Source organism: Dipteris shenzhenensis, chromosome 28 (assembly GCF_047967505.1).
Source record: "Dipteris shenzhenensis isolate YYH24624 ecotype China chromosome 28, Dip_SZ_1.0, whole genome shotgun sequence".
Classification (NCBI taxonomy): Eukaryota; Viridiplantae; Streptophyta; class Polypodiopsida; order Gleicheniales; family Dipteridaceae; genus Dipteris; species Dipteris shenzhenensis.
The window spans coordinates 45,241,496-45,258,644 of record NC_141623.1 but is presented as its reverse complement, the minus strand read 5'-3'; the positions used below and the strand labels follow the sequence as shown (position 1 = coordinate 45,258,644).

At 44.6% G+C, this 17,149-nt stretch overlaps 1 protein-coding gene across 2 annotated transcripts in view; it reads right to left on the bottom strand.

The window, feature by feature from the left end:
* LOC147883610 (Vps51/Vps67 family (components of vesicular transport) protein) overlaps positions 1-17,149 on the bottom strand; it is a 56,295-nt gene that overhangs the window by 13,092 nt on the left and 26,054 nt on the right. For both annotated transcript variants that reach the window (XM_087399725.1, XM_087399726.1), the window contains exons 9-10: positions 3,082-3,182; positions 2,848-2,924 (exon numbers count right to left, since the gene is read on the bottom strand). In XM_087399725.1, the coding sequence (XP_087255851.1) occupies positions 2,848-2,924; positions 3,082-3,182 (178 nt within the window). The remainder of the gene's footprint in view (positions 1-2,847; positions 2,925-3,081; positions 3,183-17,149) is intronic.

The following is a 17,149-nucleotide window of genomic DNA, read 5'->3' as shown; positions in this document are numbered from 1 at the left end:
ATCAAAGGTCACAAAGCAATTACGTCCTTGCAAGGAATTGAGGCACATACCCACAGCATGGTATGCCAATGCAGATGGTTTATTTTCAAGCATCAACATGCTGAGGAGAAAATCCATACATAATTTATGTGGTGAAGGGGAAGGATAGCTGTGTTGCTGTTGTTCAGACATGTTGATGAATCATGATTTGATTGCCGAAACAATGGGGCCTTGATTTCAGCAATCAAAGGCAAGCTTGCAGAGATGCCTGAGAGCCATATTTGGGCTTACTCATTCTTTCTCAGGCATTAGCACATGGTAGAGAGAGGACAGCATCTTTGCACCTGAGTTCAAGTAGGCAGGTGATCTTCTCACGAAGTTCAAAAATCAAGGATTGCAAGTCAACTCTGCATCTACATACAGGTTACAAGAGCATAGCAGATGATCAATCATGATGAAATAGAGATGTAGATGTAGATGGTCCCCTTTATAGGCAGCTTGTTGGTAGCTTAATTTACCTGAGCATTGCAAATCCATATATAACACGTGCAGTGGGGAAACAGCAAATAGCACATTCCATGGGTATACATTGGAGGCTGCTAAGAGGATCCTCGTATAGATAAAGGATACATTATGTATGGGCCTCCATTCACCCAACACACACAAGTTTATCAGGCCGTTGTGACTCTAATTAGGCAAGGGATGTAGAGACCTGCAAATCTAACACTGGACCTTGCTTTGCATTTGGATCAGACATAGTCCATTAGTAAGAGGCAAGGTATGGTCGCACTTTCTTCGACGGAGGGTGAGCATATGGCAAGGTTTGTGAGGGTATGCGGCTTCAACAATACTTTCAGATCTTGTCTTATTCCATGTGTCATCCTAAGATACATCGTAGACAAGTTTCAACTCTAAAAGGCTTGATCCATCACATCTGGAATCAAAACAAGGCTGTTGTCATCTGCAGTACTTCTGCTCATCAACTTCAGCGGTTTATGTTAAAGTTTAACAAATAGCAATGCAGCTTCTTTGCAGTTCCCCTTCAGAATTACAATCAGTAAGTAATATCTAGCTTTACCTTTGATTGTGAGCCCCTTTATAATCATTTGGAACTCATAGAGTAAATAATAGGCTTCAGAACAGCACTTGATACCCGTCTTCACTAACGACTTATTCTAGTACGATCTCTAACTAGGCTCCAATGATGCGGTTCTGCTTTACTCCACAATTCCTCTACAATTTCATTAGATTTTCTGCAAACCTTGTGTGTACCATTGTTTTATGCCAACGATCACTTAAAGATACCCTAAATTCTGAAAATATAGACAATTTGAAGGATAATTAGTGCTTTTTCAAATTTCTTTTTGAAACTCAGTACCAAACATCCCTTGGTCCTGGTATAGCAACGTCTGAAGTGAAATTCATCATAAGCCCCACATTTATCAAAACTACCGAAACTCAAACTAGATCAATTTCCTGCAGGAAAATCAATCTGATAGCATCAATTTCCTCGACAAGTAGCCTTGGACAGTGCCAAACTTTCATTTGGATCCCAATTTGATTTTCAAAAACAGAAATTCATAGACAAATGCATGCAGAGTTGCAAGACTCTAACCCTTGCTCAAGATGACATGTGCCATTAATTAATTGCACTTCTGACAATGGATTTTGGTCTGCAGGTAGAAGCTGGTATGTAGAACCCATGCTCCCATTTTCAACGTATTTGGGGAGCACTTTTCAAAGCAGCAAGACCTAAACCACTTATGTAAAGGGAGCCTTAATTTTAGTGGTTATTAGTATTTAGTTGTTCAAAAACAGAATTTAGGACTAAAGGACAATTGTGATCTTGTCAAACAAGGTAGTAGTATGCACCAAACACGTATCTTCTTAAAGTGGTGATATTTACTAGCATCATGTACAGGAGGTGAATATCTGGATGAGTTGAAAGGACCAAGCATTCGCACTACAAGAGAAGACACAGAGGACGTTGCATACAAGCAGACACTCAAAAGAGGCTGTAGAAAAGTAGCCCAATGCTGCCAAATACAACGATCCGCTAACACAAAGAATTCAGTGATATTATGCATCACCTTCCTGGGATGACAATGATAGACATAGGAACTGTCCTAGATGCTGAATTCACTCAGCCTTATAGCTGCTTAATGGTTTTATGTCTTTCACATTGCTTTACACTATAGACATGTCACATGAGTTTTCATTGTTGAGCTACTCAGTTTATCAGTTGATAGTTTATGTATATTCTCACACAATGCTCATTCTATCGGAGTTGTCGCTTTGCTTGCGTGGATTTTGAGTTTCTCATTTTTGAGCCGCAAGCCCAGAATCAAATCACAGTTCATGTTTCTATTGCCTCTTGAAAGATCGAACTTTGCACTTCCTTTCAAATTGAGGCTCTTCATAATCTCAAGGGAGATCTTACGGTCCTTTAAGTTTAAATGAGTACTTTGTAGTCATGAGGCAATTGAAGGGATTCCTTAAGGACAAGTATAATGTTTATGTAATTTAACACTCCTAAGGTTCCAGAAAATTCATGTACATGTTCAGTGGTTTTATCTTCGTTCCCTACCCTGTTCTCCTCCTGAAAATGTGACAAGAAATTGTACACCTTGAATATCTAAAACTTTGAACTTTTGTATTATATGTGGTTATGTACAAGCTCTAATGAGCGGTACAATTTGAATCACATGTGGGCTATGAAAATTTGAGACTACTTGCACCTATTGCATGTGTTTGTGCTTTCCCAAGATTTTTGACTTGTTCAATGGCCACAAAATTAAGACCACAACATGCCATTATTGGTACTTCCAAACACGCAAAAGCGAGAAATTGAAGTGAGCCATTTGATACCTAAAGCAGCTATCAGTTCAGTGGCAGAAGGATCTCCAACGTTGGGCTGTAAAGATTCTTGAACATACGCAAGATACCTTTGCATGCAAAGACAAAGGGTATGTTAGTAGATCAATTTGGACCTCTCTACCACAACAGGAAGAACACGTTGTTATAAATTTCTTTGGAAAACTTGAAATGCAGATATGACAACAAAAGCTATCATAAAAAAGGACTTGAAAGTAGAATCCATACCTTTTGAACAAATTTGTAGCAGCTTCATTAAGTTGCTTCTCTCCCATAGGAAATATCGTGCGAAAAGTGGATGCCAATTGAGCAAAGTCAGCCAGAAAATCCTGTTGCAAGCACACGAATAGACTGCTTAGCAAGATACTGTAAAATCTCATGATATTTTCCAAAAAACTCGTACAAACAACTATGAAATGCAAGTGTTGCGTAATATCTGGCAGGCCATATTTTATTAGTAAGAGACAAATCTTACCTAAGCATTCTCAAGAAGTTCGAACATAAAGTAGCATATCTACATTTGAACCACTGTTAAAAATGAGGTGATGCTTAGAACACAATTATTTACACGGATTCAAGCTACTTTGTCAATGTCATTTTTCTCAAGCTCGAACTGCAAAGCATTGTGGTCAAGCTTGCACTCTGCCTAGGATCATCTTCATCAATGTTGCATGGGTGGCTTTATCGATTGCCTCAACAAGGTAGGAGTTAGAGTAGGCCACTTAGGGCCTTAGCACATGGATGAGACTAGCATGGGTTTAGGATGGGAATCTTTTTGTCAGCATTACTCCCATCCTAGACCAAGAGGTCTAGCAAGTAGAATGTCTTCGTGTCAAGGGTTCGCGAGGTTACTAGCATTATTGGATCAATTCAAGCCTTCCTCACATATTAACATGGGCCTCCAACCCATCCACTCCTATTAGCTTCGTCCACTTAAGCGTTATGCCTATGCGGAAGAGTGTATTCGAAGATTTATCTAATTAAAACAAGAAATTCATAACCATTAACTAAAAAATAAAGCTCTATTATTCATTCATTCTTATTGTGAAATCAATGAGAGAATGGAACATAGAAAGAGTGAGGCCGCTGGCATGCGAACAAGGATCACCCCTGCCAGAGCTCAAGCACTTAGCATATTTCTGTATTCCAGTAAGGCTAAATCGTAACACAAAAGGACTCTAGAACTAAGGATGGAACCTATGAAGTCCTAGGAAAACAAAGAACTAAAAACCACTCCTTTATAACTATGGGAGGGAATTACAATGCTTGAACAAATAGGACAATGATAATACATGAAGTTCAAGTAGCCAAGATATGGACAGAACCCTAGAATCTCTATCAAGTGCCAAAAACTCAACCAATGGAACAGGCTGAAAGTGAAGTCCTCATGCTTCATCCTCCTTCACAGCTACTTTCCACATTAGCTGGGTTAGAAACTTGATCCCACAATCGAATATTAGGATAGGTTAGCTAACCTTCGAAGCCCTTCTCCACCTAGGTGGTACTTGTACGGATCCATGCATGTGAGTCACCAGATCCTAACATAGCAGACTGGGTTTTGATTTATGTGGAAATGGAGACTAAGAATTGTCACACCCAATCAAGGGTATTTGGCCCATATGTTCACATAGAAACCCACCATATATTTGTGGGATGTCAATTTTGTGAGGAAGAATTGGCTATAAAATGGACACCTTCCCTTTGATGCGACAAGCTCTTCCCACCAAGGCCAAGAACATGTACTTTCTGCTACACATTTGCTCCCAATAATTGGCCCATCGCTTCCATATGCTAGTGCTTTTCATCTCTCTTCCCCCCCCCCCCCCTCTCTCTCTCTCTGTGTCACAAGCATTCCAATGGCTAACGTAGTCTAATAAGCAACTGCATGAGTTGCCACTAACCCACCTCCTGATATCAGTTAGGTTGTCAGAATATGCTAAAAATGTGAACCGGTTGCTGGTTGCTTGAATATTTCTTTCCAGAGAAAAGGATCTTCTATTTATGCTTCAAATAAAACCACCATACAAATCAGAAAAAACAAAAAAAGGTGATGACCATGGGAAAAATAAAAGAGTTGATGGCCATCAAAAAAGGGCCAACCTATTTCCTGAGAACCTAGCATATTGCCTAAGGAGTCTCTCGAATAGGGGCTGACAACCAAACTGGTGGACTATACAACCAACGAATATCTTTCATAGTGAGGATATAGAAGATGCTTGCACAAACACTTCTGCCTTTCAGTGGTCACTCTAGAACTCAAAGTCTCCCAGAAAGTGTGTAGATGATGTCCTGCCAAATGCTGACAAGAGTGGCCGGCGGAGTAGTCTGCTAGAATCCCATCACCAAACTGCAATAGGTGACCCAGATGTGCTAGACACTGATGGTGGCAATTGTCTCCCACACACTATCCTCTACCCAGGGTGCAGGGTAGGCTTGACTGGGAGGAACCGCCTCATTGCCTTAATCCTGGCCATAGTCTGGCTGTGAATTTGAAAGGTTGGATCCGTGCGGTCTATCCAAAATGCATGCCCACTCTCTATGAGCCATGCGACCATCCCCCACGTGAAGTCTCTCTCCATCCATTGGCCACTATCCTCAAAGCTACTAACCAAATGCTCTATGCTACTCAGAGGGGCCCGCCAGAGACGAGGCATTACTCTCGATGTAGCCCATCGGATACAGAGATCCAAGAGAGCGCGCCCCCCGCCACCACGGAAGACAGCCCAACGGACACAAATACGTGAGCTCTTTGCATCACATCAAAGGGCCATCAAGGAGCCGGGCTATATAGAGCCTCCACATGTACTTGGAGCTCTGATTCTAAGTAGTTGATTGCCCTTAGTTTCCTACTATGTTTTGTACTAGTTGTACTAGGGTTTTTTTCATTCTTATCATTTAGCACTCAGCAAGGGCCTTAGTGTGCCCTTTGCTTCAATCCACAATGGCTTGTATGGGTTACGTATATGATATATCTTGTATCTTTGTCTCATAGACCCGCGAGGTCTCCCGAAGACGTTAATACAACTTTCTTTCTTTCTCCGCTCCATCCCGCTCTACCTCCGCTCCAACCCCACTAGCCCTCCGCTAGCTCTGCAATAGCCCTCCCTGCTCCAGGCGCGCTAGTCCACCACTCCCCCTCCGCTTCACTTTCGCTCCAGCCCGCTCCACCCCCGCTCCACCCTCGCTAGTCCTCCGCTCTATCTCCGCCCCACCTCCTCTCCAACTCGTTCCAACCCCCTGTAGCAGTAGCAGTTCATGGGAGAACCACCCCCAAGCCGAGCTGAGCCCTTGGCTCTACCTTGGGGGGTTAATTCAAGCTAAAGGGCCCCTGCATTTAAAGCAAGCACCATGGAATTTCCGAGCACGAAGACATTCGCAACAACGCCCCTCAGCAAGCCCTCCTATTCCGATGTAGCAGTGACACCCAGCCCTTATGCATTACATTTCAAGCGAATGGCTGGACCAGACCCACAAGAGTAGATCTACTACACACAGGAAGTAAGAGAGCTCAGGCTTATAGTAGCAACTCTCGGGAAGAAAGTAAAGGAGTTGGAAAACAATGAAGGTAAGCACGAAATCATTGCTGAAGTGGAGAGATTATAGGTTCTCCTACTATCATGGATAATACGCAGCAAGCCATTGTCCCTCATCAAATCGTTCAGGCTGAGTTCGGGACATCCCCACTACAGGTAGATGCGGCATTCCAGACTCACTTACCTCTACCACGTGCGTGCTTATGGCTCATGTACCACAGGGCAACGCAGGCTACCTTGGTTGGCACTAGCATCTTATATGGCATTAGCAGCTCAGGGTGATTAGAGATGTTCGTACGCGCGCACATGCGGGTGGTTTGAGAGACTGGGTTTTCATATAGACAGGCTGCCATCCTTCAGTACAGCATTGATGCTCCATTTGTCCCATTCCAGGGCAAATCATCCAAGAGGATCTCCTACAGCTACACACATTCAAGACCTGGCTAGCACAGGCAGAGCTCCCTATGAAGCTCAGTTTCTAACGAGACCACTGCTTGCACATTTCAACAAAGGGTTTCATCATCCCACCGGGGTACACCCAGATTCACCTACCACATTATTTCAGGATTGCCCTTGACTGTTAGGTGTGTCATCACAGCGACTCCATATCGACAGCGGGCGAACATAGGGGATACCCAGAGAGAGTCGTATCTGCACATTGTGTGAGTGCCATGAGGTGGAGTCAGAGGAGCACTTTTTCTTCCCTTGCCCAGTCTACTATGAGATTCGTGGACGATACCATTTCCTTTTTAGAAACGGATTCGAGAGCCTCTCCAAACTCCTCCTATACCCAGATCAGAGATGCCTAGTAGCTTTTAATCACGAGGCATTACGGCATAGAGATCATCTCATCAGATTGAAGAGACAGGAGCAGGGGACCGTGCCTAACCCATCCCAAACTACGATCACATACTTCTTCCAAGTAGAGCAGGTTGCTCTCCCAACCACGGATAGCAAAAGAGGTAGAGAACCTGAGACCGAGACGCGGCACACCCGACAGAGGATAGACGCACAAATCACACTCACTGACATCTCTATTTTCAAACCTGGGGTGCAACCAACCAGGGTTACCGTGGCACTTGTCAAACGTCGCGGGTAGCGGCCAGGAGGGCCTGACGGATTACTCATCCAGATAGCAAATAGCAATCCATCACGGGCTTCTTGCCTACACTGCCTAGTCTGTCATTGGGTGTATCTTGACGTTTTGTATGCTTATTGTATTGAATTGGATCAGAGTAGGCCATCATCTCCCGGTCATATTGTAGGCCATCATCTCCCGATCGTATTGATGCCCTCTGGGTCCTAGTATGTGCCATGTAGCTTTAGTTATTGGCACTTAGGTCACCTAGTACTTTTAGTGTCTTACACCTAGTACTAGTGGTACCACAAAGACACTGTCCTAGGGTTCCCCTTTATTTTTGTGCTTTGTACTTTCATTTGTTTCGTTGATGTGACGGCTTTCAGCGTTCTGCTTCACGTTTGTACCTCCTTTCACTTCCTTGAGCCTACAGTGGTATCAAAGCAGGTTCCTACTCATGCTAGCTGTCCCCCAACGCTTTGCATTGCCATCTTGGAGAATCCAGATGAGTTTACCTTGCCACTCTTCAACAGGTGACATCTTTTTTCTTCCAACATAGCTCCATCGACGTACTGTCGTACAACCTTGCGTCAACACCGTACAATCGTACGAAACACCATCCATATACTGCAAACAATCTGTCGTACAATTGCATGTAATCTGCCGTACAACAGATTGTTTGCAGTATATGGATGGTGTGCCGTACGATTGTACGGTGTTGACGCAAGATTGTACGACAGTACGTCGATGGAGCTACACTGGAAGAAAAAAGATGTCGCATGTTGAAGAGTGGCTTTTCTCAGCCAGCATACCTTGTTTTTAGAGCCAACAACCTCAAAGCCAGGAGGTTGTGTCACATAAACTTCTTCCTGTAGATCCCCATGAAGAAATGCAGTCTTGATGTCAAGCTAGTGCACTTGCCAATGGTGATGGGCTGCAATGGCAATGACACATCTGATAGTAGTAATCCTGGAAGTGGAAGCAAAGGTCTCCTCAAAGTCAATGCCTTGTTGTTGGGCATACCCTTTTGCAACAAGACGGGCTTTGTGTCGATCTATGCTACCATCACTCAGCTCTCATTACATCCATCCACTCTTTGCTGTCAAAAGCATCTTTATGGCACAAGGCTCTTCATTGCAAGCTGTAGCAAGGAGTACAAACTCAAGAAAGTGACCATGCATATGTCTATTCCCTAATCTTGTCCGGGCAGCAAGAGGTTGATCTTATTTGCTGTCCCTCAATGTGTCAAGAAGCCATCTGGGAACTTGCCTTTGTTGTCTATTGACAGCTCTTTCTTCAATCACTGCATCATGAATATTGGGATCATTTTGTGCTGGAAGAGGAACCTGCAAATCAGCATGGGGTGCTGGCTGATCATTGCTTGTTGGAGGGCCTGCAGGAGGCTCATGTTGCTGCGTGCTCCACCTTGAGCGTCTGTAGACTTTCTGTCCAGATCCAAACACCTTGCTGCCCTAGAAGACAGCCAAGGTCCAGCCCTAGATGAGCTCTGTCTGCAGCAGCAACTCCTAGTCTCCTCTGCCTCGTGAATGTAGGCCTGAGGGTGTGAGTATAGCTGCTCCTGCTGCTCCTCTGATGGCTGAGCTGTTGAATATGAAGAATGAGGCTGGATGCCTCCTTTTATAGGCCCAAAGGGCCCCTTGAAGTGACCGACTGGCCTGCCCTAATATGGCCGACCAGTCTGCCATAAAACCGACTCCACACGCCCCTATTTATTGGGCTGTGGGAACATCTCTAGGGCTGTGTGCTCCTTGCCTTGAAGTGGGAGCCCAGCCCCCTTGCTTTGTGTGCCAGCCCACACCGGTCCCCAGCTAAGCCTCTTTGCAAGCCCCTTTCTTTTTTGGAATGTTTACTTTCTAGCTTTCATCTTGCCTATCAGATACCTCAAGTTGTACTATGCTCCCTTTGATGTCACCCTGATCTTCCTTTGGTTCCTCCTCAATCACTGCTAGCTTTGCACGTTGAGGTTGTACTTTGTTCTCTGTTGGTTGTACTGCTTCATCAATCTTTACTTTGCCAGGTATAGGTTGTGTGGTGTCTGTTAATGCCCACCTAACCTTTTTATCTGTATTTACCTTATCCAAAGCTTTAAGAACCTCATGTCAAACTTTCTTTTGCTCATCCCAATCAATTGGGTGCTTGCGTTTGTCTGCCATTGGCACTTTTTTTCCCTTCAGGATTGGTCCTTTAGACCTTGTTACAGCCAGTGCTGCAAGATCACTTTGTCCCTCCGACATGTCACTCTCTTGTTTGCACCCTAACCAATCACATAAACTGGCCAATACCGGCTCCATGACCTTGTTCTCTTTTGTTACTGTCTGCTTTACCTTCACAATTCCTTCCTCTACCCCATTCTACTCGAGTTGTATGATCACAGCATTGGCTTGGGCTGGTGGTGGATGAGCCAGATTTTGCGTTTGTGAACGAGTCTGGCACTAAACAATCGGAATGCCCCTCTCATTGTAGTGTTTACACCAGAGTTCACATCCTGGCCCTTGCCGGTGTCCAGCTTTTCCAAAATATGTGCAATTCTGTGCATCATTACTTGTATTGGCTTGTCGAGGATTATTTTCCTATGCTGGTCTTCTCATCTGATTAGCATTCTCATTCACCCCTACTTGATTGGTTGCAGGTGGTTCTGTCGCTACTACAGCAGCTTGCATGTGAGGAGGCAACCGCCCCCTATAATTCGAATTGTACCAGCAATTGGCACTGTCATGATTTCATTTGAGACAAAACTCACATTGAGCTTTCTCAGATGAACCGGCTTCTGATAGCCCCATACTTTTCAAATGCTTTTTGATCTTTTTCTCTAACTTCTCACCCCTGAGAAAGCTTTTGCCTTTTTCTTTGACTTAAAACTCCCCTTAGACTTTCCCTTCTTGGATTCCTTCTTTCTTTTTCTCTTGGACTTCATGTCCTCATCATCCGAAGCATTCGAATCGTCCTCCTCGGACTCAAATCCTGCATCATCATCCTCACTATCCGTGTCAGAGTCTTCATCCGAATCTGTGGCCAAATCTGAATCCTCTGCATCCTTCTTTTTACCCTTCTTTGTCGTTGGCTCCTTCCAATGTATCCCTTCTCGCAACAGCACTTCTCAAATCCTTATTTAACCCCTTCAGAAATAATCCCCCAATTGCTCCTCAGTCGGTCTCTGAGTGGTGGCTAGCTTCTAGTTCAAATTTCGGAACTTCTGGGCATAGTCTTCTACCAATAGATCCTTCTGTTTCGATTATCAGAGATTCTTGAGTATTGCTTCTGGTGTTTTCTCTTGTCTAAACCTTGACAGAAAAGCTTGTTTTAAAGCATCGTAATCCGAAAAGTGATTCATACCATATTGAATGAACCAACTCATGGCCTTGCCCACCAAGGTTGCTGCCAGTTGTTCCTTCTTGACCTCATCTCGCCAAGCTGACCTTCGAAACCACTTGCTACCCATCAAGTCTCAAATTGCCCAATGTGACTATCAGGGTCTTGTTTTGTCTTGCCATTGAATTTAGTAGAGCGGACTCTGGGGTTCTGCATGTTGATTTCTGGATTGATTGGAACTGCTGGTTTTGCTCTCCTTGGGCGGGGTTTGCTCGGGAGTGGCAAAAAGGGCATTGCTTCGGAGAAGAAGAAAGCAGGATTGACAGTAAATGCCTCACATGCAATTGAATCCCATGAGCCATCAGATGCCCCATATGCACATGCTCCCCAGGATGATTGGGCATGGGCTATCCATTGCTCTTTTGATCCCTCCAAAGTTGATGCATTCTTTTCTGCTAACGATGCTCAATCTTGGAATTTTGATAGTGGTGCTTCGAAGCACGTAACCTCTTGCAAACAGTTATTTCATTCCTTGGCTAATGCACCTCAAGGGGGAACTGTCACATGTGCTAATAATGCTTCCTATGCTGTAAAAGGAATTGGAGATGTGCAGCTCACAACCATTTCAAGCCATCCTGTCACTTTGACAAATGTTCTTTTTGTACCTAGAATTGAAGTCAACTTGATTTCAATTTCAGCAATCGCCACTTCAAGTTTCAAAGTGATATTTGATGGATACAAATGCCTAGTATATGATCTTTGTGATGACAATGCCATAGTTCTCACTCGCACTTTGAAAAAGGGGCTTTATCACCTTGATTATCACTCAGTTGCACTTTCTATTGAAGCATTTGCTATTTCAGATTAACAACTTGCTAAAACTCATCTTTGGCACGAGAGAATGGGTCATCTAAATTATAGAGCTCTTGCCAAACTACATTCACAAGGCATGGCAAATGATGTATCTCAAACTCACACAGTTTCCAAATATGTGTGTGAGGGTTGTCTTTTGGGTAAGATACATCGGTTTCCTTTTCAAAAGGATTGTCCAAAATTCTCACAGAGGAAATTGCAGCTAGTGCACATTGATGTCTGTGGCCCAATGAGGACAAATGCCATTGGAGGGTACAAATATTTCATGACTCTATTTGATGACCTCACAAGATATTGCTGGGTATATGCTTTAAAAGCCAAATCTGAAGTGTTCTCATTGTTTCAGAGGTGGCTGAACATAGTTGAAAATGAATCGGGATGCAAGCTTGTCACCCTCAACACAGACAAGGGGGAAGAGTATATGTCACAGGAGTTTGATGCATTTTTATCTTCACGAGGCATTGTTCACTCCGCTCTCTCACCTCCCTACTCCGCCTCGGCTCTCCACCTCAGCCTATAGCCCCTCTGCTCAGCCTCTCCCGCTAGCCCCTCCCTCAGCCTCTCTCTCCCGCTAGCCCCTCCGCTCAGCCTCTCCCGCTAGCCCCTCCGCTCAGCCTCTCCGCCTCAGCCTCCCTCACCTGCTCAGCCTCCCCGCCTCAGCCTCCCTCCCCCGCTCAACCACCAGCAGCAGCCGCCACCAAAAGTCACCATCCGCCTCAGCAAGGGACACGTAACCCCAAGGTTTGGCCTGAGCCCCAAAACCCAACCCTTGGGGTTAGTTACAGCAAGGGGCGCCTGAATATATGCAGGCCACTATGGATGGGGATGCCAAGACACCTCTGGCCTTCCCCAAGATCAAGACACTTGTCTCGACCCCGACAAAAGCACTATATTCCTCCGTTGCAGCTCTCCCCTCGCCTCCCCCGTATGTGTTTGCAAAGACGCCGTCCCCATATGCAAAGAACTATCTACAGCAGAAGAGAATGGTAAGCATGATAGACCCACAAGAGCATATTTATTACTTATAGCAGGAAATCCGTGAGCTCAAGCTCAGACTTGCAGCTTTAGAGAGGAAAATAGATGCATGGGAAGCACAAGGAAAACAGGAAATTATTCATGAGGTACTGCAGATACACAATACAGCAGCACCCACACCACAGATGGTGACTAAAGTCCAGGACCTGGTCACAAGTCAGCTCCAATCAGTAAAACAGGAAATTACAACAACACTGGACACTAAAGTTAACACCTCGGATGTGTATGAAGAAGTACAAGAACAGGAAAAGAGGGTGGCTAATTCACGATTTGTACACATAGGGGGGGTACCAGAGGGCTGGTTTGAAGGAACTCAAAAGGAAACACTGGAAAATATCATGGAAAGAACCCCAAACTAGAATGGGATGCTGAAGACGTAATAGTTGTCTTACAGAAGGGGACAACCAAGTATGCTTCTAGAACAAGATGAAAAGAAGCAAGATTCTTAAGCAAACCAATAAGCTGAAAGGCACTAAAATATGGATAGCAGAGGAGCTCACCCCAACTCAGCTCAAAATGAAGGCCACTGAATTGGCTAAAGTGAAGGATGCTCGAAAGGAAGGAAAATGGGCTGTTTACAGAGATGGAAAAGCACTTATAAGAGACTTCAAATCCAAGCCTAAAGACTCTCAGTCTTAAACTGATGTAATGCAGGCCGATTATCGTTGGTAGTAGACTGTAGTAGACTGTTGTTAAGCTATAATAACTTTGTGAGTGCTATATACACTCACAAGAGACCCTCAGTCTATAACTGATGTTTTGGTGTTCACCTTTTGGTGTGTGTTTGTCCAATAGGCCCGTGAGGTCTCCCGAGGACGTTAATATATCTTTCTTTCTTTCTTTCATGCACTACTCCTTACACTCCTCAGCATAATCCTATTCCTGAAAGAAAGAACAGGTCCACTATGGAGATGGCCAGATGCATGCTTAAGGCCAAGTCCTTGCCCAATAAATTATGGCTTGATGCACTGATGTGTGCCAACTATGTGCTGAATAGATCACCTACAAGGGCATTGAGAACTGTTACACCTTATGAAGCATGGAAAGGCAAGAAGCCTTCACTTTCACATATGAGAGTTTTTGGGTCTCTTGCATATGTACATGTACCATCTCAGCTAAGACATAAGCTTGATGATAAGGCAATCAAATGCATATTCATTCGTTACAGCTAGGAGAGCAGAGGATATCGGTTGTACCAACCAAATACTGGGAAGATTATTGTCAGTAGAGATGTAATCTTTGCTGAACATTCAGCTTCTCCTCTTGTGGACTGCAAAGCAAAGCCAGAAGTTGACATGTTTGATGCCTTTGACTCTTGGTTACCTCTTCTCCCCTCAAGAGGGGAATTTGACGAGCAACATGAGCCTCCTCCAAGCCCTCCAACAAGCAATGATCAGCCAGCACCCCATGCTGATTTGCAGGTTCCTCTTCTAGCACAAAATGATCCCAATATTCATGATGCAGTGATTGAAGAAAGAGCTGTCAATAGACAGCAAAGGCAAGTTCCCAGATGGCTTCTAGGGAATAGACAGATGCATGGTCACTTTCTTGAGTTTGCACTCCTTGCTACAGCTTGCAATGAAGAGCCTTTGTGCCATAAAGATGCTTTTGACAGCAAAGAGTGGATGGATGCAATGAGAGTTGAGCTACAATCTATTGCCAAAAATGACACATAAGAATTAGTAGATCTACCTCCTAGCAAGCATGCCATTGGTACCCAATGGGTCTACAAATTAAAAAGGAAATCTAATGGCAACATAGATCGACACAAAGCCCGTCTTGTTGCAAAAGGGTATGCCCAACAACAAGGCATTGACTTTGAGGAGACCTTTGCTCCCACTTCCAAGATTACTACTATCAGATGTGTCATTGCCATTGCAGCCCATCACCATTGGCAAGTGCACAAGCTACTGCCTTTCTTCATGGGGATCTGCAGGAAGAAGTTTATGTGACACAATCTCCTGGCTTTGAGGTTGTTGGCTCTAAAAACAAGGTATGCCGGCTGAGAAAAGCCCTTTATGGTTTGAAGCACGCACCCAGGGCATGGTATCCTAAAATTCATGCACACTTACTGTCCCTTGGTTTTCATAATAGCCCAACAGAGCCCACTCTTTATGTCTGTGGGAGTGGATCTGATTTTTTAGTGCTGATTTTATATGTGGATGACATGCTGATCACGGGCCCTGATACTCAGCATATTGCAGCTTTCAAGGCTGATTTGCAGCAAGCTTTTGAAATGTCAGACATGGGACAGCTGCACTATTATTTGGGCATTCAGTTTGCTCATGTTGAGGGGGGTATTATGATGACACAGTCCAAGTATATTGGACAGCTCCTTGATTGTTTTCAGTTTGAGGATTGCAAGCCAATCTCTACTCCTATGGACCCTAGCTTCAAATTTTCAGCTCATGATGGGAGCCCACCATGTGATATCACTCTTTACCAGCAGGCTGTTGGATGTCTCATTTGCTTGTGCCACACCAGACCTAACTTACAACATGCAGTATCCCAGCCCAGCAGGTTCATGCACATGCCCAGTTCACAGCATTGGCAGGCAGTGAAGAGAGTCTTCAGATATCTCAGAGGCACTCAGGATTTAGCCCTCTTCTATGGTGATCAGGGTTCACTTACCATGCATGCTTACACGGATAGTGACTAGACAGGTCGTTCCGACACCAAAGTGTAACATACCGGCAACTATTTTTTACTTGGCAGTTCATGTGTCTCTTGTCTCAGCAAGAAGCAACCAACAGTTGCCACATCCAGCTGTGAGGCTGAGTACAGGGCACCCTTCACCGCTATAGTAGAGTGTGTCTGGCTTCGACCGTTACTTGCAGATCTTGGTATCCGCGAGACATCCTCCACCATGGTCTACACTGACAGCCAGAGTGCTTTGGCTATTGCACGTAATCTAGTGTTTCACGTGCGTACCAAGCACATTGAGGTTCAATACCATTATGTTCAAGAGCGGTTGTCAGCATGAGACGTAGAGTTGTCCTACCTTCCCACACAGGACAACATAGCAGATCTGTTTACAAAGGCACTTCCTCGTCCCAAGTTTGAAGTCTTTTGACAGGCTTTACACTTGGTTCCCTTTGTTACACGATCTGGCTACCTTGTACATTCATAGGTGGCTATATCCCTTGGGATGAACATGTGCCACCATGACCAGAAAATACCAAGTATTCTAAGACGTTTACAGAATACTTCAGCCCATACCATGGAGGGGGGTTTGTAGGCCATCATCTCCCGGTCGTATTGATGCGCTCTGGGCCCTGGTATGTGCCATGTAGCTTTAGTTATTGGCACTTAGGTCACCTAGTACTTTTAGTGTCTTACGACACCTAGTACTAGTGGTACCACTAGGACACTGTCCTAGGGTTCCCCTTTATTTTTGTACTTTGTACTTTCATTTGTTTCGTTGATGTGACGGCTTTCAGCGTTCTGCTCCATGTTTGTACCTCCTTCCACTTCCTTGAGCCTACAATCAGACTGTGTCTCCACATGAGGATGATGACGCCAAGATGTCTGTACATGATTATGGTGGACATGTACGATGATATCACTGACTATGTCTACACAGTTTTCTAGCATGAGTTAGGATGCTCACTTAGTAGCTCCACCCTTTTGCTCATCGTATCAGGTTTTCCTTCAGTCTCATAGACCCATCGGTCTTTCACAGACTTTAATAAACTTTCTTTCTTTCTTTCTTTCTCTCTTACAGCCTCTCCGCTCTCCGTTCACCCTCTCCACTCACCCACTCAGTCTCTCCGCTGACCTGCTTAGCCCCTCCACTCAGCCTCGTCACCCGCTCAGCCGCCTACCTCGCCAGCCCTCCACCTACTATGCCTACCAGCCCCGCCTAACGCATCAGCGCAGGTCCGACAACAGCAGCCTCTCCTTCGTCACCTAACCCCTAGCCCAATTGGGGGGTTAGCTCAGCAGGGGGTAGCAGGAGACATGGCCAATAAAAGAATGGCCCAACCTCTCTTCCCCCTCCTTTTCTTCAAAAACCCATCAACTCCAACAGCTCCTTCCAGCAGGGCGAAATATGTCACAGTTGCAGCTTGAACACCCTCTCCTTATGCACATATATATGAGAGAGGTCTTTTCGCCCACCCCATTATTGGATATCATGAACATAGTTTGTTCTTACAACTTGGTAATTAAGAGATAATTAATGAGGTTATAAAGTCTAGCAAGGCTTCTCCACCTACCCCCCAGTTAGTGTCCACAGTCAAGGATTTGGTTCAAACTGAAATGCAGACAGCGAAGCAGAAGGTAATTTTGGAGTTTGGAGCAAAGGTAAATAAAGCTGATATTCAAGAAGAGATTACGGAAAATGAAATCAGACAGGATAATGCATTAAAAATCAGGATTGGGGGATTCCCAGATGGATGGTACAATGAGGAGGATTCATTCAGTGATACCTTAGCACATGTTAAAG